This window comes from Leptidea sinapis, chromosome 3, assembly GCF_905404315.1.
Source record: "Leptidea sinapis chromosome 3, ilLepSina1.1, whole genome shotgun sequence".
Classification (NCBI taxonomy): Eukaryota; Metazoa; Arthropoda; class Insecta; order Lepidoptera; family Pieridae; genus Leptidea; species Leptidea sinapis.
This window is the reverse complement of record NC_066267.1, coordinates 4743285-4770448: the sequence shown is the minus strand read 5'-3', so window position 1 is coordinate 4770448 and position 27164 is coordinate 4743285. Positions and strand designations below refer to the sequence as shown.

General features: G+C 32.8%; 1 protein-coding gene across 1 annotated transcript in view; it reads right to left on the bottom strand.

Moving 5' to 3' along the window:
- Positions 1-14627, bottom strand: part of LOC126979475 (uncharacterized) — a 28477-nt gene extending 13850 nt beyond the window's left edge. Inside the window, exon 1 of the mRNA XM_050828800.1 lies at positions 14512-14627. Within this exon, the coding sequence (XP_050684757.1) occupies position 14512 (1 nt within the window). The 5' untranslated portion in view covers positions 14513-14627. The remainder of the gene's footprint in view (positions 1-14511) is intronic.
- Positions 14628-27164: the final 12537 nt, after the last annotated feature.

Sequence of the window (27164 nt, the reverse complement as noted above, 5' to 3'; positions counted from 1 at the left end):
CTTGCATTGCAAATTTGCATACATATCAAGGACCAATGACAATATTTTCATTAGTACTTAATACTATGGTTTGGTGACCTTACAAAGAACACCAGGATAATTAAAAAAAATAATGTCTAACATACAATCATTTCACCAGTGGGAGGCTCTTTTGCACAGGATGCTGGGTAGATAATGGGTACCGCAACGGCGCTTATTTCTGCCGTGAAGCAGTAATGTGTAAGCATTATTGTGATTCGGTATGAAGGGCGTCGTAGCTAGCGAAATTATTGGGCAAATGAGACTTAACAAATTATGTCTCAAGGTGACGAGCACAATAATTGTAGTGCCGCTAAGAATTTATGAGTTTTTCAAGTATCCTGAACGGCACTGCATTGTTATGGGCAGGGCGTATCAATTACTATCAGCTGCACGTCCTGCTCGTCTCGTCCTTTATTGTTATAAGAAAAAATATAAGAATAAACCTAGAGTTTGAATGGTCTGTACTTCTGATTTTAATTTTGGTATAAAAATAAATTAGAATTGAGGAATAAAATTATATATTTTTATTTTATTGTGATTAAGCATTAAAAAATACAACTACAAATTTTCACCCGTCAATCAACACCTATTTTTGTATCTCATTTTTCATATTATTCTGTTCCATCCACAGAAATAGGGTTGCAAGATGGCAATCGAATATCATAATTATTGTAGTACGATACATTTATGTACGATTTCATATTTGGTAGGTCTGAGAATCGGTCATCTATTTTTATAAGCCAAAAATTTTAATTATTGTTTTTTTTTTCTTATTACTTCATATAGCAATACAAAGTTTCTGGGTGCTGACCCAGTCTATAATAAACAAATCAATTAAAACAATCTTCAGGATGCTTATCAACACATGACTGCCTATTGAAAGACCAGCTGCTTGTAGTAAATCTTTAAATAATTTATACGTCTAGATAGAGCCTCTTGCTATTAGACAACCGAGGCCAAGTTTATTACTTTTGACAAGCTCTTACACTCGCAATTAGTATGTATTAGTGTGCGTGCATTGCTCAAATAAGGGCTAACTGTCAATCTCACATCATCTGACGCTTTCACAGCTGTCACAGTATCTGGACGTATAAATGATCTAAGAGTAAATCTTATAAGTAAACTAGCTGACCCAGCAATCGTTGTATTGCCGATATTAAAATTGCGATACAAAAGTAAATGTTGATCGTTGATGAGTGAAAATTTGAAGTTGTATGTATTTTTAAATGCTGGCTCATAAACAAACAAATTTAAAAAAAAAATAAAAAAAAAATCGTGTGGACCACCCTTAACATTTAGGGGGATGAAAATAGATGTTGTCCGATTCTCAGACCTACCCAATATGCACTCAAAATTTCATGAGTATCGGTCAAGCCGTTTCGTAGGAGTTCAAAGTTTAACCCCACGACACGAGAATTTTATATATTAGAATTAACTACGAATTGGTTACTGTTTAAACAATATACATTATGAGAAAACTTATGATACTTATTTCAGATGTTTTTATATAATGTATATATTATGTAAATTAAAAATTAATTCATGCTCACAAAAATAGAAATATTTTCTCACTTTTCACGAAGAATGTTACGTTCTTTGTTAAATTACATTTGCCGTTTCACCAGTTGTGTGACCAGTGCTGATTGTAGATAGGTGAAAGTTTTAAGTGGTATGTATTTTGTTATTATGTTGAATCCTAATGAAATAAAAAAAAATAATAATAATCTTTAACAACTGTAGTTAATCTACCAACTACAATTAGCTAAAATTAAGTTTGATTTTACCGCCTGAGTAAGTTAGAAAGATATAAAGATTCTAATTAGTTAATAATTAGTCATTTTAAACTACTTATTCTTTCAATTTCATTTCTGAACGACGGGGACACATCAAGGGAAAAACACAATTGTTGTTTTTATTTAATTCTGAGCATTTTCATATTTATTCACCTTATAAACCTTCCACAAATAATTCAAGACCATAATTAGCCAAATCGGTCCAGCCGTTCTAGATATATACGTTGCATAAGCTCCGTTTGAGTATTAATATAGGTTAATGTTATCAATGAACTTGAACTCAATCGTTATCTTCTGTGGTTATCTACAAGCCATGCCCTAGTAATACCAAGCTTATAAATATTGTTACAACTTACAACTTTATTTCTTTTATATTATGCGCGATTTTTGATTTATGATTTAGTGTGGTTAAGTGGTATAACTTAGAAAGTTGTTCAATGTCATAGTGACCACACAAACGGTTTTCTAACATTTTCTGGGATAATGTTGTGAAAACGCAATTTATAATAAAAAAAAATTCACCGGCAAAGAAAGACTTATGAACTTGACTTAGACGAATATACGACATTATGAATCTCAGCTAAATCTGAGCTTTTCGTGAAAGGTTATTTATTCTAAGCATTTTTGCTAAGATCAGAATGGGAACATACTGAAAAGAGACCAAGACTTAGGGATGAATAAGGGATTGCGCACGGTAGCTGATCAATTACTATGATAGGCCTGTGGCAAATGCGAGCGTCCCCTAATTATCTGACGTAGATTTCAGAAGGAATGCTGAAATGGTTTGGACACGTGGAGTGAATGAGTGAAAAAAAAAAGGCGCATCAAATATACAAGGCAAGTGTGTGGGGGAAGTCGATCACAGGAGACCTCGTAGAATATACGTCGACCAAATTGGGGACGTTTTGAGAAAAGGAAAGGTCCGGTGCACCCGCTACCGGCGAGCATGTATGAAAAGTGTAATGAATGGATAGGAAGCGCGTGAGGTTTTTGTAAGGATAGAAGCAAGTGGAATTCTATTGTCTCTGCCTACCCCAACGGGAACAAGGTGTGAGTGTATGAATGAATGAAAGATCTCAGCATATTATTTCAATTACAATATAAAACATACAATCAAGCCTTTAACCGAAAGGGGTAAGGCATAGATTGCGAACTATAATTAGCCACGCCATTCGCGCTATTTATAACCTAAGTCCTAAAGAATCATTAACAGTTTTTTTACGACAAATACGACGAGACTAGGAGGACGTCAGCTGATGGTAATTGATTCGCCCTGCCGGTTATAATGCAGTGCCGCTCAGGATTCTTGAAAAACCTAAAAATTCTGAGTGGCACTACAATTGCACACGTCACCTTAAGACATAAGATGTTAAGTCTCATTTGCCCAGCAATTCACTAGCTACGGCGCCCTTGAGACCGTAACACAGTAATGCTTACACATCACTGCTTCACGGCAGAAAAAGGCGCCGTTTTGGTTACCATAATCTAGCCGTCGCGGCATCCTGTGCAAAGGAGCCTACTACTGGTAATAATTTAAACGGAAAGTAATTTGTACCACATTTTACAGACAATGTGGTTAGAACTACTTTTAACGACAATATTATAGTTTGAATTTGACTTCTACTAGCGTTAAACCTTTCATACAAGCTCTTTCATTTTTGGATGGCGGTACGTATGCCCACAAGTGGGTAATGTAACTTTTTTGTTTGTGAATTGATTTGAAAGAAACCAATAGTGAAAACTGCATGTAAATCGGTCACAAACAGACAGAGAAACAGACAAAAATTCTAAAAACAATTTTTTTGATCTTCGTGACGTAACTACAACGAGTATAATATATTTTTTATATTCAATGTTTAAGAATTATTAACTAGATCTAATACTGATGTTTAGTTAGACCCAGCTATACATAATACTCTGCCAGAATCCTATATACAAATTTGAAATCAAATAATTTTATTCAAAATATGTATCACTTATTGAAAGTCAAAACCTACCACCTATTCCAAAAAATATGCCTCAGACCTGAGAAGAATGGGCGCAACAAACTCAGCGGGCTTCTTTTTTTCCCTAATAAATATGGTTACAAAGTAGTATACAATAATTACAATTAAACTTATTATTTTAAAGCTTGAGGGCGGTCCCATTGTCCAGCTGTGGTATCATTGATAAAGTCATTTATGTTAATTCAAATTCAAATTCAAAAACACTTTATTAATGTAGGTTACGTAAATGACACTTATGAATGTCAAAAAAAATAAAAATATTGTTTCTTATTGAATTTACCGCTACTTCGTAAAGGGTTGAGCTAATGAGAAGAAGTAGCAAGATTTACATTTTAATTGTTTTACAAATCATTTCAATTACAATATATGCAAAGTGACGCAACAAAAATACTCAAATGTCAAAAACTGAAAGGCTTACACGAGTAAGTCAAAAAAAGTAAATTAATACTTATAAACACAAGAGTTATTGAGTATAGTAGGTGCATCAATCCACACATACCGTAAATAAATAGAGGCATTATGTGAGCATTTAATAAAATAAAATATATAATAACTTTAACTTTAAAGGAAATAATAATAATAAAAAACACATCAAGCAGACCTCCCGGTAACAAGATCATCCAGCCACCACGAGTGGCGTTCGTTCACGAGCATGACGCATGGACCAGCCATCGCCTCCCTCGACCATATTTTAGGGAAGGGAACGACCCGCCCTACGTCGCCGCCACAAGCAGAGGCATTTAAGCGAGCATGACGATACCTGTCACGAGAAATCTACTGAATAACAAAACAATTCAAGTTCATCTACATATTATACAATATTTACTAAATTATGCAATATTATAGTAAACTTTACTACACAAACGTTTTAAAAAAAAAAATAATTTCATATTACATTTATTTTAAACATTTTCTGGGATCTTGTTGTAAAAAAAATAATATATCGCCCCGCAAAACTCTCAATAACTCGACTTAGCCGAGTAGTAGGCATTATAAGTTTATGTCTCTTCCTGGTGTTAACATTATGGTTACGACATTTTCTAGCAAATTCACTTATGTGCCTATGTACCTATATAACATTATCAAGAATATATTGAGAAGCAACAGTCAAGATGTTAATTTCTTTCAATTTTGCTGTCAATACCATACCTTCGTAGTCTGTACTACCTAAAAACATAAATATTACCTTAATGTAACAATGCATATGGTAGGCAGCAATGAGAGTATTTATTGCCAGACATACTGTAAATGGTTTGGAAAAGTCAAAGTATATATTTACCAAACAATTTTTAATGTAATTATGTGGTTTATTAGGTGTGTTAATATAATTTGTATAAGATATCAACATAATACTGTAAATAATTAAGAGAGATCTCGTTGCCACGGATAAATCTTACATGGTTTCTTGTGAGTGATTTTATATGTATTTTCTCTGTAATCTTTTTTATTGTGAACAATAAAAAAGGAAAAAAAATAATAGTTTTTTTTGATGAAAATAAGGGACGAGACGAGCAGGACGGTCAGCTGATGGTAATTGATGCGCCCTGCTCATTACAATGCAGTGCCGCTCAGGATTCTTGAAAAACCCCAAAACTTCTGAGCAGCACTACAACTGCGCTCGTCACCTCGAGACAGAAGATATTAAGTCTCATTTGCCCAGTAATTTCACTAGCTACGGCGCCCTTCAGAGCGAAACACAGTAATGCTTACACATTACTGCTTCACGGCAGAAATAGGCGCCGTTGTGGTACCCATAAACTAGCCGGCATCCTGTGCACAGGAGCCTCCCACTGGTAAAGTACAATTTAATACGTGAGTATCCATTCCTACTCAGTGGTACAATAAACGTTGAATTTTGTCCAATGTTATCGTGAAGGTGAGCGGCTTGCATTTTACTTACAGACAGATAGTACCTTGTACTTTGGTTAGTTTTTGTACGTCTCTTATCGCACTAGCTCTGCCTCGCAGTTTCGCCGACGTTTAAGATTTTAATGTCATAAAATAGTAATATGACTCAGATGATACGATTTTATTAATGACACCACGGACTGGGAATAAAGCGAACACCCTGAGGCTCTTTAATTATAAATGTTTATTGTACGATATCACATTGTAATCCATATTTTATAATAAAAAAAAGCCCGCAGTCTCTTTTGAATGGGTGGTAGTTTTTGACGTTCAATAAGTGATTTTAAATCCTATTTTGAATAAAAATATTTGAATTTGAATTTGATAAGAGATATAAACATAATATCGGATTTTTTTAGATGTCATTATTCAATCATGATTTACAAGAGCGACATCTCAAGTCAATTTCCTAATATGCAAATATTGGGGTTCAGCAGGTTTTCAGCCGTAAAGTAGATCCTGTAGATGAAGCCACAACCTGAGAGTTGAACAAAGCATACAAGATTTTATAAACGATACGGCACTCGAACGGTTGGCTCAGTTGGAATGAGCGCTCGCACGGAACGTGAGAGGTCGCATTGTTCATAAAATTTTGTTTTCAGTTTTATTTGTGTGTTAATCAATATTAAAATGCATTATGGATGAAATAAATCTTAGTATATTTGACTATCTTTATATATATATAAATCCAGTGTTTTTGTTGTTTGTTTCCAGTGAACTCCTAAACTAATGAACGGATTTTAATGGAGATTACTTAATGGGGTGTAATTTAGTCCAACTTGATAGATAAGATAGTTTTTATTTCGATTTAGGACCCAAAATTATTTTTATTTCTAATATTTGTTTTCTATGGATATATTTTCTATGAGAGAATTTATTGACGCACGGTTTGACAGTTTGCTGTGAAACAATTTCATTACGACAGCAGGAAGCATATAAAAAAAGGATTGTGTGATTTTATGAAACCATGGTAAAAATGAAACGTTTTTCCACATTATAGACATTTAACTAAAAATTTTTGGAATAATATTCCATTAAGGGTATAAAAAACGCTTTATCAATCTTAATTTTATACTTGGAAAATTGGAATGATAATGAGAAATAATAAAAACATACAAAATAGCGTAGATAACTGGCACAAATGAGTCTATACACTACACGGTCAGCTACTGCGAACTATAGGCGCCGCCCGACCGTCACGCGACATGCAACACACAGACGAAAAAGTTTGAGACGATGCAATGTAATAAAAGTTTCACTTTGAAAAATAGTGTTTTATTTATGTACAGAACAATGTCTACAACTAACAACCACAACGGCGCCTATTTTTGCCGTGAAGCAGTAATGTGTAAGCATTACTGCGTTTCGGTCTGAAGGGCGCCGTTGCTAGTGAAATTAATGAGACTTAACATTTTATGTCTCAAGGTGACGAGCGCAGTTGTAGTGCCCCTGAGAAATTTTAGGGTTTTTAATCCTGAGCGGCAAAGCATTGTATTAGGCAGTATCAATTACTATCAGATGAACGTCCTGCTCGTCTCGTCCCTTATTTTCATAAAAAAAACGTCTGTCGGGTCAGCTAGTATTACTGAATAAACTAAGAGATGTGACCTATACCCACCTAGCGTACATTAATATTCCTAATGAATCTGAATATCTAAATATAATTATTAAAATTCACGCGGTTAAATCCAATTAAAAAGTGGTTAAATTCAGTAAATTTAAACAAACAATTATAAGCTAAATACAAACTGACCATGAAACCTTAATTGTATAAAACTTGTTTATATGTTACCGGCTATGTGAATAATTCAGGTATTTTTTACAAGACCCAGGGAATGCATAAAATACCTGACATTTTATGCGGTACATACTTTAAGTATTCTATAGAATTCCCAAGGATTGTATGTGTGAAGTAATTTTATAAATATAATTTTTAGTTTTTAATAAATTATATACTACATAATTTTATATTAAATGAATAGAAGTTAACAGCTTTATTTGTTATAGTCAGCTCAATTTGTATTTTTTATCAATTATTTATTGAATAAAAGTGTAACTTACTATGACAATAAGGGATGAGACGAGTAGGACATTTAGCTGATGGTAATTGATACGCTCTGACCATTACAATGAAAACCTAAAAATTCTGAGCGGCACTACAATAACGACTCGGGAATCGAACCCGGTCATTTTGGAAAAAAAAGACATTTTTGTTTTATTGCCATATTGATAGTGTAGGTTATAAGGAGTGATTGTTGCTATAAAACCTTGTGTCTTAAATTAAAAGAAATTGCTTTTTTAAATATAATTTTAGTTATTTTAGTAAATGTTCAAAATGTCAATCATTTTCTTGAATGCAATAGTTAACTCGTTTAGGCTATGATTTTGTTATGGCGTATTGAAATGAAATGATTTATTTGTATGAATCGTGGTAACATAGTTGTTAACAATTAATTGGTGTACAGCACAATTCGCCAATATATCGGCATACAAATATTTGATTGTCAATATTGGAATATTATATTTAATTTATACTTATGAATCATTAATACACATTACATAGCTTTTAATTCAATAATATAATATAAAATAAACATTAGTTTGCCTCTTTACCTCTTACTACCTCTCAAAAAATTACATTTGAATACTATTATTTTTGGCTAAAGAATTCTTTTAAACTATAAAAGCATTTATCTATTAACCAGAATTTTAATTTTTTATACATTAATGTTTTAGGCATCTCTCTAATATTCTTTGGAAGGTGGTTAAATACCCTAATACACATAACATTTGCGTTATTTTGATGAAGCGCTGTTCTACAGTACGGCATCAGAAGGCGAGTTGGATCTCTTAATCCTAATATGGAATAGTCCTTTGCTGGTTTAAAAAGTTCACCATGTTTTTTAATGAACATACAAATTTCAAATATATGTAGACCAGTAAGCGTTAACAGACGGTGCTTTTTGAATAATGGTCTACACGATTCTAGAGGACTGACATTGCATAAAGCTCTTATACATTTTTTTTTTGTGCCAGAAAAACATTTGAAATATTAGTGGAGTTTCCCCATAGTATTAACCCGTACCGTAAAACTGACGCAATATAACCGTGGTATGCAGTAAGTGCAGCATTAAAGGATACAGTTCGTCTGAGCCTTCTTAAAGCGAAAACGAACTTATTTATTTTGCCTGCCACTGTATCACATTGAGCTTTCCAGTTACAATTGCAATCTAATATAATGCCTAAAAATTTTATTGTGTTTGTTTCTTTAATTGTTTGGTCACTGTGTGTTATATTTAGAGATTTATGTATTGTTTTATAATTAGAAAATTGTATATATTTAGTTTTTGTCATATTAGCGAATAAATTATTCTCATTGAACCATGCCAATATAGTTCCTAAATTTTTATTAATATTCACATTATAATTATTTATCGCTTTATGCTCATCAGGAATAATTATGGATATGTCATCTGCAAATAATACACAGTTATAGTCAACCACATCGGGTAAATCATTAAAATAAATTAAAAACAGTAAGGGTCCCATAAGACTTCCTTGAGGAACTTCAAATTTACTAATTAAATAGGGTGACTTGTATATAGTCATCTCCAGTTTCTCATTTATTTTATTTATTTCTACAATTTGTTGTCTATCGGCTAAATAACTTTCAATCCATTTTAGAGCAGGGCCTCTTATACCATATTTTTCACATTTTAATATTAAGATATGATGATCAACAAAATCGAATGCTTTTGATATATCATAAAAGGTTGATATAACAGGTACTTTCTTGTTAATACATGTAGTTATTTCTTCTATTAAGTAATAAGCAGCCAAAGTAGTTGATTTGTTAGCTTGAAATCCAGTATGTTCTTTTTTCATAATATTATGTTTATTTAGAAAATGCATTATTCTAACATACATTGCTTTTTCCATTATCTTTGAGAAAATAGATACAAGAGTAATTGGGCGATAATTATTGATATCGGTTTTAGTACCCTTTTTGAGTAAAGGCTTAATAACAGATAACTTTAAGCTTTCTGGAAAGACACCCTGTGAAAAGGATATATTAATTCAGTCAATATATGAGAGATATTGGGCTTGCAGTGTTTGAGTATATGTGTAGATATGGAATCATAACCTGTTGCCTTTGTATATTTAAGAGAATTTATTATCTTTATTACTTCGTTTTCGGAACATGGAGAGAGAAATATTCTATTATTGATTGAATTTATTTTGTATTTATATTGATTATTCCAATTATGATTACAATTTTTAGTCAAATCAATAAAGGAATTATTAAATGTTTTTGCAATGTCTAATGGATTTGTTATATCAACGTCGTTATAATGAATTAGGTCAATACAATATTTAGCTATCATATTATTGTGACTACCTTTTTTCTTTATTATATTCCATGTAGCTTTAATTTTATTTTTTGAGTTTTGTATATATTGATTAATTAGGTGTCTCTTAGAGCAGTCAATACAAGACCGTAATATTTTGCTATATTTTATTAACTTTATCTTACTTTCACGAGACTTTGATTTGTAGTGATTAAATCTCAACTGTCTTTTCTTAATACAAGCTACCTTAATACCTTTTGATATCCATTTAGTATTGCCAACATACCTGGACATTTTCTTATTATATATGGGAAAGCAAAGATTGTACAACAGGCAGAAATAATCATGAAAATTTTTGAAGGCTGTATTGGCATTTGACTCATTTATTACATCGATCCAATTTAGAGATTGTAAGTACATATTAAATTTATGTATATTCTCTTGACAATAATCCCTAATTTTTATAGACCAATTTTTCGGTTTATTTATAAATATTTTCGGTAAACTTACGTTGGCATGATTCATTCTGCAGGAATATTGGTCGGTATTATATCTAGGCATGCTTGTTGTCGAGTTGGTTCCGTTATATTTATATTAATATTGAAATTACTTAATAGATTTTGAAATAATTTTGATATCTGATGTTCTTTTAATATATCAATGTAAAAGTCTCCGGCTAATATAATCTTTTTATTATTTTTTATGGTTAATTTATGGAGAAGTAGACCTAATTTTTCAAAAAATAAAGTAATATTTGAGTTTGGTGTCCTGTATATACCAACAATGTAGCAGTTTATCGCTCTTACTTCAACAGCACAACATTTAAATATTTTTTCGGTTGAGTATTCAGTACACTGATCGAGAATCTTATAATCTAGAGATTTCTCCAATAAAATACAAATACCTCCTCGTCTTTCATTCAATCTACAAAACGTCGAAACGACATCATAATTTTGCATTAGATTCTTCTCCCCTTTTTATAAAAGTTTCAGTAAGATAAATGATACTTATATCTACTTCTATTTCAGACAACGCTAGCTCAATCCATTCTAGCTTATTTAAAACACCAGCAGTATTGTACTTTGAAGTTGTGAATTTGTGGGTTAAAATACTCTCTGTGGATATTTTTAGATATTCAGTGGTGTCGTAGCTAGTTTTGTATACGTCATCTTTAACGTAACCCCACAAGAAATAATCTAGTGGGGTTAAGTCGGGTGACCTCGCGGGCCATTTGATAGGTCCGGTTGTTCCAATCCATTTTTGTTGGAAATGATTATTTAAAAAATCTATGGCGATCCGACTATTGTGTGCCGGTGCTCCATCCTGTTGAAAATACACTCATTCTCTTTCTTCTACCGACAATTCTCTCGTGACATCTAAAACATCTTCTAATATTTCGATGTACTTGAATCTATCCAAACGTCCATCATAGATTTTAAAGAACATAACTTTATTGTGAAGAAGTTCAACCCAGCAGTTTAATGAAAATCTAACTTGACGTCGTACTTCATGCACTCGTAAGGGGTTTTGACAAGGACCAATAGTGATGATTTTTGCGGTTGTACATCCCGTTATTGGAAAATTGTGTCTCATCAGATTTTTTTTTTAATTTATCAAAATGCATATTTTACAAATTGTGAACAAATAAGATACATTGCAAAAATCACAGAGGTTTGACCTCAATGCATTATCTTAGTTTACGACTTATTTCAGTTTTTTACAAAATAAATATTAGATACGTACTTTAAAAAAATTCTGTCTAAATGTATCTGCTCTTTTAACCAGTGACAAAATTCAAGTCGTCTGCCGTCATCACCTGCATGTAAGGCCTGAACCAAACGTCCATTTCGATAGCACTTGAATTTAGGATTCATTGAATAGTGGTACGTGAAACGTCAGGGATATCACGTTCTACATCACGAGTGGAGGCATCTGGTGAAGCTTCGAAATACGTTAAAACATTTATTTCCATGTCAGTGTCATAACTTAGTGGACTTCTCTGTTTAAGTTTCTTGAAGCTTCCATAATTATTTAAATTGTTAACTATTTTCGGAAATATCTTGCGAGTTGGTAAAATCCGTGATCGATATTTCATACGATACCAATCTAGTGCACGGGTGCAATTTCTGTCATTTTGAAAGTAAGCTTCTAATAAATCTAAGTTCTCACCGTTTGTCAATGGCATATTTAGAAATAACACAGAAATAAACAACACAGCACAAAGAAAAAAACTTATGTAAATAGATTGTAGGTAGATTCGTTTTCTTTTTAATTGAAATTTGGTAATCCAGAAGTTCACGTTCCATTTTCAAATAACAACAAAAAACATATTTTTACTGGTACGCAGGCATGAAGCATTAATTTTTTTTAATTGAAATACGGCAATCTTAGAAGTTCACATTCCATTTTCAAATAACAGCAAAATAAAATCTTTTTACTGGTATACCCAGACAACATGACGATTGGTTATTGCCTACATTTATTTAACGAGTAAAACCGACAACTTACATGAAACAATATCAAATAAAGCAATTTCTTTTAATTTAAGACACAAGGTTTTATAGCAACAATCACTCCTTACAACCTACACTATCAATATGGTCATAAAACAAAAATTTATTTTTTTCCAAAATGACCGGGTTCGATTCCCGAGTCGTGTATGTTTTTTTTTTTAAAATCTATGAATGCAGAGTTTGTTTTCTCTAAAATCTATATCGTGGTTCCTTAGAAGATATTCTTCCATCTCTTATATATTCTGAAATCCCCATACTGACCGGTTTGGGTGGGCCACCCTGTATATAGCGAAATTACTGGGCAAATGAGACTTAACATCATAACGGCGCTCTTCAGATCGAAACATAATTATATAAAGGCCGGAAACGCTCCTGTGATTCCTCTGGTGTTGCAAGTTAATGTGGGCAGCGGTGATCACTTAACACCAGGTGATCCGTATGCTCGTCTGTCCTTCTTTTCCATAAAAAAAGACTTCGAATATACTAGCGTACAGACAAACAAAGCGTGCAAGAGAGAAGAACATCACTAACGGAGATAAAGAGAGATAGGAGAAGATAGCTACTCTATTGTCATTCTAAACGATATTGATAGACACGTCGTAAGCTGTCAATCACAAACTATAAACATGATTTAGGGTATGTTCCGATATGCACTGAGACCACTTTACAGTGTGATGCATACTGTGAAGCCGTTCATTTATAGCCAGTTATATTGATTATTGTTTAAAACGGAACGCAATCCCGTATACTGTCGACCGCATTTTTTGACGCAGCATTGAAATGAGTGTATTAAACTTTTCTAGTTCATAAAAATAGCTGCTGTTGGAGTACTGTCGAATTAAAAATATACGGGATTAAACTGTAGGTATTGTTTATAAAATCTTAGGCACTCGAGTGGTTTTGACTGATCACGTGATCAAAGTACTGCGAGTACCTTACCTCGAAAACGCCAGTGCTCACAGTAGAATATGGCGGCGATTTATGACGTCATATATTTCCCTAGGGTACTGCGGCAGTATACTGGCAGTCCATAACGGAACGAATTTTTCTACAGTGATAGCACTGTGCAGTGCTCGCAGTGCATATCGGAACATACCCATAGACAAATCTTTTTGACGTTAGTGTAAAAAAATTATATGCTATGGAATTACCAGCGCCATAGCAACCAAGGAAATGCAATAAATAATCAAAAATATCAATATCACAGAGTATCCGCTAATAACTTATTATCTTAATAATATTTTTACTATTTTATTTAATCAATACAATAAATGCTTTTCAAAGTTAATGAGGACTTAATAAAAAGTAGTTAAAAAAACTAAAAAAACACTATAAATAGAAAACCAAACTAAAATAGAAAATTTATTTTGAAATTTAAAATCATTTTTATTCCTGCCTTATAGCCGATAGATGAAAATTTTAAAAAATAACTAAAATCTAATTTAAAATTGAATAATTTTATCAAATTAATTTATTGTCATCGGTCCTGGACAAATCTACGAAGTTTGAACGAAATCTGGCCGTTTAAAGTGGGTCAAAATCACGCCCAACTTACTCGGTTACAAACAAACATACATACAAGTTACAAAGCTAATAAAAAGCATGTAAAAAAATTAGTATTTTTTGCTTTTAGTCAAATATCTATTCTGAATTAAAGGTTATATTATATACTGAAAAAAAAAATGGTTATTAAAAGAATTTTCATGAATATTTCCTTCCGTGTTTAAGTTACCATATTAAATTATATTTAAGTTTAATATTCTTGTATTTATTAATAAAACTGGCAAGTAAATATTTTTTAATTTATAGCATTTCATTTCGCATAATGCAGTTTGTTTTGCAAAGTATTTTATAGAAACTGTTCTTAGTTATTTTTGCAAAAAAAAAAAATATATCGTAAGAATATTTCACTGATACTTACTTTTCTCCAAAGTGAATATATTTTAAGTTGTCTTAAAATTAATTGAGTGCTAAGGATCACGATATTTCACGTCTAGAATCACACTGACTCCTGTTTTCAATAAGCTATGACCTGCCTCGTTGTAAGACCTTGATGGGATATAAGGCTGTTCATAAACGAACGACAAATAATTGTGTATTATAAAACTATAAAATTGAAAAAAAAAAATACCATTCGATATCATTTTAGCAAGAAATATTTGCCAAAATCTAAGTTTAAGGTTAAAAATTTATTTCAAATATTTGCGTAAAATTATATTTTTATCATAGCCATTTTCAAGCATTAAAAACAAAAGTGATTGATGAAAGAAATTTATCTCCAAATTGTCCAGATACTTGAGTTTTTAAAATGGAAGTAGTACAGACCACACAGCATCTGTCTTTCTTTGAAATGTTTCGCAAATGTTTGATGATCTTTTTATCCAAAATCCCCAATACCGAATAAGCTCATAAAATAACATTGACCAACCTTTGAGACTTAACGCAACTTTTTGTTTAGTAAAGCCCTAAGGAAATCTAATTTTGGACTATGAAATTATCAGAGCTCATTCTAAATGCTTCTTCGATAGTATTCAAATGTAAATATTGTCAGCGAGTATTTTAGGTCACCAAAAAATAAAATATTAACATTCTATTACGAAGGTCATGTCGAACGTTGAATTGTCTCGTTGTTATAAAATTATACCTATGTATAAATGCAGTAGGTACGGAATCTAGACCTTGACATATGTAGCTATTTTAAACCGACTTGAAAAAAGGGAGGAGGGTCTCAATTTGACTGTATTTTTTTATGTTTGTCACCTCAGTACTTTCGACTGGGTGAACCAATTCTGAAAATTCTTTGAGAGTTTGTAAGGTCACCTTTAGTAGTGAATATTTATAATATATACCAAGGCTTTATAGTGTGTGAGAGGCTCCCACTTTTTTTGAAAAAATGTAGCGATTCTCTGGCTAATAAATTAGTGTTTAACTTTTTATTATATTCAACATTTGTTCTTGTTCAGAAAGCCATATTATTCCAACTAATACTTATTATACAACTTATTTTTAAGATACTTTTTTTAGTTACCTTAAATGCAAATGATAGTCAAGTATTTTTATGGACTGATGTGTTCTCCTATAATTGGTAGTACATACAAATGTTTAGATATAAGGCATGTGTAAGATGTAAGTTAATATGTACAACTGTTGGATCCATACAAATAAATAAATAAAGGCTTTGTGTTTGCTGGTTCACAAAAATATTCTTAATATGTTTGTTTAGAACGAGCCTTATCTTTTCTTACGATTTGTAATGACGCGGAGCACACGCCTGTGACAAACCTTATAACTACTCTGTGAATCACTTACATGATACTAAGACTAACGCATATCTAGACTGTATACTATATAACGTTACACATCATATATTGAATATTCCGCTGTTGCATGAAATCCTCAGTATCCATTTCATAAAGACAATATGGAAAGAGTGCAAAAAACTTATTTGCGGCAATTGGCCTACAAAGATAATCTTCAGTACATTATCTATTCGGCCTCCAAGGACCCCGCCCGGCTTCACTGCAAAAGCCTTTAGGGCTATCAGCACAGACGAGGTTTTAAGTCGGTAGGGGGAGCCCGACATTCTTCAATACGTAAATGTATTTTCCTCCTCTCGAAAAAAAAACATTATCTTTGAAGGGCAATTGCTTAAAGTTTCTACGATCAACAAACATTATATAAATCTCTCTCACTATCGATTCGTATAGATTTAATAATTTCTTTTTTACATAAAATTATAAATGAATTAACGATAATTAATTTTTTTTAATAAAGTCGCATTAGCGGTACAAATGCTAGAAGCCACATAAAATAGAAGAAAACTTATATACAACGATTTGCTAGAAGTAACCTTGGCAAGGCCGCACCAATAAATAGATTAGTCAACAACGTATTTGAAAAAGCAGGTTTAGATATTTTCCAACAACCTGCTTCATCTTTTAAACGAAAATTTAATAAAATATATAATAGTTAAAAAAAACTAAAAACACACTAAAAAGCACAAAATTCTCTTTGGTATTCGAAAATTTCCTAATAAAAGATAAATCGGTTAAAGATGGTTGATATTTACCCTCTTATTCATAATAGTCCGCTAACTTTAAACAGTCGCTAAGGAGTGTTTTTTCTCATTCTGACTTAGGTCAATAGAAGAAGACAGAGTGAGAATTAGCAATGCTTTAAGTTAGCAGACTATTATGAATAAGGGAGTTAAAATTTACATCAATTCCTGCCTTATCGACTATAGATGAAAATTATATAATTTAACAAAAATCTTATTTTGCATGTTGAAAAATAGAATAGTTATATCAAATTAATGTATTGTCAACGGTCCTCGATAAAGCTACGAAGTTTGAACGAAGTCAAAATCGCGCCCAAATGAATCAGTTACAAACAAACATACATGTTAGAATTGAATTGATTTGATTGAAATGTTTGAAGCTAATAAAAAGCGCGTAAAAAATGTTCATTTTATATGTTTTTGATATTTGGTTATGTTGCCGCTGGGTCGTAATATTACCTTGTCGATACCAATAATACTCGGTATCTAATTATCTACCCAAAACTGTATACATGTATACTGTATACACAAAAATAAAATCCCAAAGTTATCATGAAGCCCCACCGATACGGACACCTAGGCACAGTATAATATATATAATATACGCTCAAGCAGTAAATAAACACGCACAAACGCTCGAAACGACGTACGCACACAAACAAGGCCAATAACACGCCAATACAAGCCCTGTGCGTGCCGCGTTAACACATGCATGACACCTGCTTATGTGTGCGTTATATCTAACATTATTTTGAACGTAGTTTCCATATTGCTTTTTTTATGACTAAGGGACGAGACGAGCAGGACGTTCATCTGATGGTAATTAATACGCCCTGCCCATTACAATGCAGTGCCGCTCAGGATTCTTCAAAAATAAAAAAATTCTGAGCGGCACAATAATTGCGCTCGTCACCGTGAGACATAAGATGTTAAGTCTCATTTGCCTAGTAATTTCACTAGATACGGTGCCCTTCAGTCCGAAACACAGTAATGCTTAAACATTACTGCTTCACGGCAGAATTAGGCGCGCTTGTGTACTTATAATCTAGCCGGCATCCTGTGCAAAGGAGCCTCCCACTCCTTTAGCTGAAATATTTATATACTGTGACCTAGGGCCCCTAGCCCCTGGCAACTTATGTCGGTACGTATGATTGAATTACACATATACACTTCGCCGCCATCGCGGGCATCGTTTTCGAAGGTCGGGTCGCGACGAATTATTCTATTTATGTTGATTACGTGTTCAACCATGTCAATGTCAACCCAAAATACTTTAGCAGCTAGAGTGATATCAATCGGAAGCTTTCTAAAATCGATTCAAATTTAAATATTTAAAATAAGATGTGACATCACTTATAGAAAGTCAAAAACTTCCACCCATTCCAAAACGAATGCCTCAGACATGAGAAGAATGGGCGCAACAAACTCAGCGGGCTTTTTTTTCATAAAAAAATATATTTACAAAGTAATAAGTGCAATTAAACTGATTATTTATGGCCTGAGGGTGGTCGCTTCATTCCCAATCTGTATTATCATTAAGAAAGTCATTTATGTTGTTGTAACCTTTACCACACAAATGTTTTTTAACAATTCTTTTGAATATCGTAATATTTTTGTTTTGAACATTCTCTGGGATCTTGTTGTAACAGAATATACATCGCCCCTTAAATACTTACCAACTCGACTTAGCCGAGTACTAGGCATTATAAGTTTATGTCTGTTCCTAGTGTTAACATTATGGTTAAGACAGTTTCTAGCAAATTCACTTATGTGCCTATGAACATACATTACATTATCAAGAATATATTGAGATGTAAGAATATATTGTTTCTACAGAGAAAGATAGATACAGATCTACTGCCTTTATTTGAACCTGAATATTTTTTTATCCCGACCATCTAGAAACCCAAACTCTTTTGAGCTTCTCTCATTTTCCTTTCCAACGATATATATCTGTCTGTACCTGTTGTGGATGAAGAATTAAATTTCCCACGCCTTCTTTGTGCAATATCTATTTTGCCTTGTAGCCAAAAGGTACGTCTTCGAAAAGGTACAAAAAAATTTTCGACAACCACATCTTTACCGAGCATTCTACAGCTTAGGAAAATTTTTGGGGCATGTTTTAAAATAATCTGCAAGCCAAGTTTCATAACTTGGTTTTGGTTTTTAAATAATATGGTTTTAGTCGCGCATTTTTAAATTTGGACCGATAATTGTTGTTTTTATATTGATAAGTCACCAGTGCTCAATTGTTTTTATAAGTCATAAGAAAAAATTAGGTATACATTGATACTTTTTTTTAATAAAATTTTGATGTTGCAATATTGACTAATTTTAAAAAAAAGCTAATATACTTGATAACTCAAATATTTCTCTTTTGCAAGATGCATATGAAGGTGAAAATTATCGCAAATACCCCTAACGGAAAAACTCCTAATTACTAATAACCCTACAAGTATATCCATATTTTATGCTCTCCGCCGATCTATAGATGGTTGGTTCGACCGTAACAAATCCGAAGACGCCCCTTTGCTTACAGTAACCCTCTTGGTGGCCCACTACATCCGATTACGATGGAGAAGTTATTTTGAGCCAGCAGCTATTAGGTCCAGTAGTATTAAAAACTTGAAAATATTTTAAACGACATTATTCTATTCTAGTCTATTCATTTGGAGACCACGATGCCACAGACAAAATCCTAAAATAAGAGATGTTGAATTGCGCGAACAACAGTGTAGCCAATATTTAGTAACTTGTACCCGTTCTTCTCAGGTATACTTTTCCGAATTGGTAGTTTTTGACTCTCAAAAAGTGATTTCATATTTATTATTGAATAAAAATATTTGAAGTTCTGAAAATCTACTTACATTTTAAGAATAAAAAAATGCTCCTTTTTAAGACGAAAAAACATTATTTATTTATCTATTATTATTTATTATATTATAATTAATATTTATATATAATTTGTTATAAAATATATATATTATATTAACTAAAATTATAGTTTTGAAGTAGGAAGTAGGAATAAAACTTGCACACCATTTCCCATAATTTTCATATTTAATAACTATGATTTATGCAATACATGTTTGTTTTTCCCTCGCAAGTGTGTTGAAAATACCTCAGGATTTTATATCCTATTTTGAATAAAAATATTTGAAATTGAAACACGTTTCTGTAATTATTAAAATGAAAAAAAAGTTGGTTTTAAAAATTGTCTTTAAGATATTTAAGTTCTTTAAGATAAATTACCCAAAATTTTCCTCGAAGTCAATTGAACTATTTTCAAGGACTTCCTGTTATTTTGCATCAACAATTTGTTTTAATAATATGTATGAATAATATTAGACCTACTGTTTCAATGAATATAATCGTAAAATAATCCCATTGTATGTTTTATTTGGTGACCTTTAGTTCAATGAGCTCATTGAATGAATATCAATTAAAGTGGTATCATTTAACATTTTTATTAAGCAATAGTTAAAACCAAAGGCTCTAATTTAAGAAAAGGCTTAATTGAATGTAGTTTTAATAAACATAACTATTATTATAAACTTAAGGTACCAATTAAATACTTTAAATGGTACCTTAAGTTTAACCTTCTTCTTTAAATACTTTCCAAACAATAAATATAATAAAATGTTCTATATGTAATTAAAAAATACCTACAGGCCATTACCAGTGGGAGGCTCCTTTGCACCGGATAGGTTATGTAAGCATTACTTTGATTCGGTCTGAAGGGCGCCGTAGCTAATGAAATTGCTGGGCACATGAGACATCAGACAACAACGAGCGCAGTTGTATTGCCGCTCAGAATTTTTAGGGTTTTCAATAATCCAGAGCGGCACTGCATTATAATGGGCAGGGCGTATAAATTACCATCAGATGAACTTCCTGCCCGTCTTGTCCCTTATTTTCATTCCAAACTACTTTCCAAAGTACACATCAATGTAGTATTAAGTTTTTTTAAATCATTGATTTTATAAGAAATTCTAAACTGTTCCTACTATTTAGTAAACCGTAGTAGACTATAATTGGCTATGTTTTTGTATTTAATAATAAGTGAATATTTTGTATTAAGCTGTTGTTAACCCCAAAAAAAAAAAATTGCATCCATTGTAAAATCCTATAAAACAGTTAAATTATCACGTAAACTATATAATATGTGCATTTTTAATATTATAATGCCTAGAATTGCAAGTTACTACAATAATCGACTAATATTCGTGTTGATTGTGTAGAAAACTTAATTATAACAGAAATTTCGGCAGCGATCAGAAGTTGTGGCTCATTTTATGGTTAGTAAAACAACATATTAACTTATAGACTAACAAAAGAGAATAATATAGACAGAGCGTTCAGTATATACAATTTGAATATTTTTCATATTATATTGTTTGCTCCAACACTAGGTGATGTTAGGTGATTAGAAAACCCCAAATGTTAACTTTGTATGGAAATAGTATCAGATTACTTAAAGGATTTATTAGGAAATAGGATGGAATGAGAAACATTTGATATTCTGTTAGATAGTTCTTCATTCAATCGTATTTCCTTTTGTCAAACTATAACTCATTTGAAGTTTTGCGAAAAGTATTTATCTTGAAAAAAAAAATGTTTATTTTGAAAGCGATTAGTCGGTTGTTGTCTTAACTTTGGTGTTTTTAAAGCCGTAAAATTTCCGCCACTTACTCTTAACAGCCAAATTTGTGGATTCCATTTATTACTATACATGTTAATTAAGACTTCCCCCAAAGATCTTTACGACAATCTGTCCTGCGCTACCTCATCCAACGTATTCCGGCGATCTTGACCTGATCCATCTCGTGGGGCGCCTACCAACACTGCGTCTTCCGGAGTCTAGCAGTGGACATCTTCCGTCTGATATGGTGATTATGTTAATAAAATTTGAAAGAAAATGCTTTCATTTTTCGTATCAAATGCAAAGAAACTGTTTCCCCATTATATTTATTATATTCGTCCGATTTCAAACAAAGAGTATCTCTTTGTAATTGAAAGTATAAACAAGAATTTTGCTCTAATGTGTGGATCTGAAACAAAGTATGCGGCTCGTGATAACATTTATCACTCGTAATTTGTCACCTTAGATTAAGGATTGGTCTCCGCTGCGCTCCAACTAGATACCGCACTACCTAAGAACAATAGCTTTTTTATTCCTGCAACTATTAGATGCTTGTGTGCGTGGCATCTTGACACTCAATGGCATCTTTCAAATTTTATAACATACGCTTCGTGTTATTTTACGTTGAAATTAATAAATTACAAAATGCTTACTGATGATATTATTGTGGTACCATTGTCTTTCTTATTTCTTGTAGTTATTGTAGGTACTATTTTTACAGTTTTACTACGCAACCCGGCATTTTAGCTTCAATTATTAGCAAAGTTTAACGGAACATGTGTCACGTCAACGTCACACATTGTTCGAGACTGGCTCGAGTACGCCCACTTGGGCATAATATTAGTTGCCGCACTTTGCGACTACGCCTGCGGTATCTAGTTGGAGCGCAGCGGTGACTAATCCAAAATCTAAGGTTAAAAATATTGATTAAAATTAGTAAATTACGAGCTATTTATATTAATTACAAATCTGTGAATGCAATATCCAACCAATTAATGTTAAGACTATCAAAATTAATGTCGAAATTTGGACTTGTCTTTGTATAGTCATTATAGCGACGAGAAATGCGTAGCACAGGTGAATCACGTCCTAGTATTATTATATACTAGCTTCTGTCCGCGACTTCGTCCGCGTGGAACTCGTTTATATCGTATCTCTTTACAACGATGATAAGACTCGCTTGACAGACTCTAGCAGGCAGGTTAATGAATAGGGCTTATTCGCTATGGTGGTAGAATTGTGGTACAATATTGTTATTGTTGTTGCATTAGCTATAGTACTTCCTTATACACTACATGAGTGGTTCTGCCTTGAGGTGCTAGTATGACCAAACTGCTCGGCGAACTTACTCTAGAACAAGCCACGTAAAGCTGCCCGTATGAGAAGCAGTCCCCCCTAAGGTCAATCCCTGCCGTTTTTAACGACTGACCTTGTGATTTATTAATGCTCATTGCAAAACAGACCTTAACGGGGAACTGCAACCTTTTAAATTCAAACGGGTAGACAGATGGTATTAGAGGTATACGTGGTATATACATGGATTCACCTCTAGCGCAACCAGTAATGACAGTGGCCTCTACCATATTGTTATGTAACGCTTTTATACGCAACCTGGTCCCGTTGTACAACTTGGGAGGGTTCAGATTACGCAGTAACATTACTGGAGCACCCACTTTAAAGTTTATGAGTTGGTAGTCCAGGCGGGTTGAGTGCATTCAAGAATTCCACAGGATACTGAACAGCATCATCCGTATTTACTACAGAGTCCACAGAGTTGTATTGAAGTTTTTCGCCATCGAACGCATTCAATAAAGTGCCATTAATAATAGAAGCTTGGTCGTTCTTAGGACTCAGAATAGCACGTTCAAACAACCACTCCATCGGTTTATTGGGCAGGTTTTGGACCTCTGGGTAAATTCGGGCTATTAGGTCTTGAACGGTGTGCACAACTGATGCAAGTTCTGGTGGAATTAAAATTTTGCCCTCAGTTATCGGATATTCTCCATTCCCTATTTTGAGCAAAATATCGATGAATTCCCTGGCGCACACGTCGCCCTTAAGATGCACTCGCATGTTTTTTGTAATGTAAATTTTTTTAATTAAGGGCCAAATATTTGACGCCTTAATGCATACTTTGTCTTCGTCAGCTCGAGTTCCCCTCAGCACTACGGGCAGAGTCTGACGAAAGTCTCCAGCTAATTAAACTGTGACCCCTCCCATCGTGAAGTTGTTCCCTCGGATGTCTTTTAGGGTTCTATTTAACGCTTCAAAGGCCCCCTTGTACGACATAGTTCTTTCATCCCAAGCTATAATTTTGCAATCGCACAACACTTGTGCTGCGTTGCTTTGTTTTGGGATATTGCACAATGGAGTTTCAGTATGATTAAGATTTAATAAGTCTGTAAGTAAAGAAAGTAATTCAAGAGGCATCCTGAAAGCCGTGTGAGCAGTTTTGCCTCCCTCCAGTAGTGTGGCAGCGATTCCTGATGACGCGACAGCCAAAGCGATACCCCGGTTATTTCTTACTTTTGCTAATATTAAATTTATAAGAAAAGTTTTTTTTTTACTTTTACGTTTATATATTATATAGATTTTGTTACACGCGCGTTTGTTGACCTTTTCAGTTGGAAAGAGACCTCATATCTCTCGTCGCTATACTTATATACACTACGTCTATGTTATATATAAATCTATGTTCACACAGAATATTGTATATTGTATAGGGAGACGCGGAACGAGCAATAATGGCCGGGAAGCCCATAAAGTAGGCTGTAAAGAGTAAAAGGGGAATGAAATATATTTATATTATAAGTCGTAGTGAGTGTGTTTGTCACAAATGTTCATGTTCAAATCATTCGACATTCGGTGTATTTTTCTGGGTAAATGGAATTTTTTTGAGCCATAAGGTATATTTCAAATTCAAATATTTTTATTCAAATTCTGATAAAATATCACTTATTGAAAGTCAAAAACAAAGCAATTAAAAAAGTACGCCTCAGACGTGCGCAACCGGGCGCAAGAAACTCAGCGGGCTTCTTTATTTTTCAACTTCCCACTAAAAAAAGTGAAAATTTTCGAAAATTCAGTTAGTTATTGGTTAAACTCCGTTTTAAGGCCCTAGGAAGCTTTCCTGACTATTCCCGCGATGGTGTCCGTACGTTTGTATGTCTGTGTTTGTGTATGTCTGTGTATGGATGTATGTAAACCTCTAATAAGTTTTGAACTTATAGATTCTGAATACAACTCGGACCGGTAAGTTTTAGAAAATCTCAAAAAAAAAAGAAAATTTTATTTCCCGTATGTGGTATTTTTGAAATCACTTTTAAACGGCTTTACCGATCGATTAAAAAATCAGCTCAAAAAAACCACATCGGTCGCCACCAAGGTGGTTAAAATCGGTTTATTCATTCGTGAGTTATCGTTGACGGGAATAAACCGAAAAAATATGTTTTTTCGTAATTACTTCGCAATTCCGAGTTCGATCAATTTAAACTCAAACATTTTTCATGAGGCTAAAAACTGCGCCGTGAAATAACAAGCGCGTGAAAATCGGTTCATATATTCAAAAGTTATTGCGATTGAACATTCAAAAAATAGTGTTTTATTAAATTTAGACATTTTTTTTAGAATTATTTTTTAAAATTACTCCGAAATTTAATATCTAATCAAATACATGTTCTGGCTTCTTTTATAAAGAGCTGAAAAACCCAGAACAGCTTACTCTTTCAGCTCAAAATAACACAAATGATATTTAGGAAAGCTCGAAGGAATTAGCGGTAACTTTTCCTAATTTTATTTAAATATGGTTACAATGTAAAGTCGTACAATAATTTTTTTTATTCAATACTATGAGGGTGGTCGCTCCATTCCCAACATGTGTTATAGGATAATGTAAAGTATGTGACAGCACAAATATAACTTTTGGCTAAAGATCTTCTTTTAACTGTTTTACGTAGTGCAACTTTTTCTTAAATTATAATGCGATGCGAGATAAAACACTCATTACTCAATTTTTCAGGCACTATTGAGCCCGCCTGGCTTAGCTTATTATAAACATAGCGCCGATAGACGTTGTCCTGTACACACGTCTTAAATTTGAAAAATCGGTCGAGCCGTTAGTAGGATTTCACTAGCATACACATGGAGAGGAGAATTATATATGGACTGAATTGAGAGTCTTAAGTCTAAACCATTCTCAAATTCACTGGAACACACAAAAAAATCATCAAATCGGTCCAGTCATATAGGAGGTAATTCAATTGTGAATCTAAACCATCATTGAATCCAATTGAACACACACAAAAAAAATCATTCAAATCGCTCCAGCCGTTTAGGAGGAGTTCACTGTCAACACACGTACATAAGATTATTATATATAGATTAAAACTAGCGATGAAAGTGCTGGACAAAAACATTTAAGAAGACGTTGAAACAAACCGTATTATTTCATATGTAGAATGAATCCGTGAATGTTAACAATAAATTGTTTAAAAAATAACCGCACAAATGAATGCATGAAGATGGAACACTTCCGGATCCAAAGTAAACATCTAATTTATATCTGTCAACAATTTCAAGTGTTTCCAGTAAACCTGGATGCGATACGTGGAAAAGATCGTAATAACTTGCTTCCAAGTATTAATTAAATTTATTGTGATCTCAATGGCGTATTTTAATCACTATTTAATCTTTGGTTACTTAATTTGTTGTATTAAGAGTGAGTACTAATTTGTTCTGTTTTTTATACGCTTTATATTAGCTTCACTTGTGTGTTTGCATGTATGTTTGTAACTGACTCCTTTAGACGCGATTTTGACCCACTTTAAACGGCCAGATTTCATTCCAACTTTGTAGATTTATCGAGGACCGATGACAAATATTCAATTTGCAAACTAAGATTTTTGTCAGTTTATATAATTTTTATCTATAGTCGATAAGGCAGGAATTGATGTTAAAGTACTTAATAGTTTTAAAAATACGCTATCATAGAAAATTTACCAAAAAATGAAAAATAAATAATAGTTAAAAAAAATAAAAAACACGCTTTATATAAAGTTCAACTAAAAGTCATATCTATTGTAATTGTAAAAAAATTGGTGACAGTTTTTATGCAAATAAAAAAATATTATTATTATTATTATTATAAAAGATAGAAAATAAATTTTAATAAATTTAAAATGAAAATTTTATGTAAAGCGTGTTTTTTTAAACTATTATTTTTTAACAGCTTGTTCAGTAGATATTAGTCTGCGTGTGGAAAAATTAACTAATAATGATTTATTTTACCACGAACATTAATATAGTCTTCGCTATGTGCATAGGGTACGTAGAGTAAGGAATATAATATTATTATAGTAGTAAAAGTTCGGAAGTTTCATGCTGTTTTCATCAAAGGCTAGCGTGGTTCTCGTGGCAGTATTTCGTATCTAATTTATTATGTTTTTGAAGTGAAAATTTCTTTAGCGGCGTTGAGCACTTTTCTTGGGTACGTAGGTCACACTAAAAGTTTTGCGCAACTTAAAAAAACAACATGTTATAACCAAAATATTATGTTTATTGCTTTTCAAAATACTCTCCTTTACATCTTAACATTTTTTCATGCGATCGAACCATTTTTTAAAACAGGAGGATCACAGATCTGAAGCCATTTTTTCTACGTGCTGATTGAACGCTATCACTGCCTCTTCGGAATTGGTAAAAGTGAAACCTCTCATCAAATCTTTGAATTTGGCGAAAATACAGAAATCACAGGGTGCCAGGCTATGTGTAGGATGAGTGACAAGTTTTACTTTTTTGGAAGCTAAAAATGACTTAGTTTTGTTGGCGGTGTGCAAAGAAAAGCTTTTTGGTCGTCTTTCGCGAACTTTTTTTAACA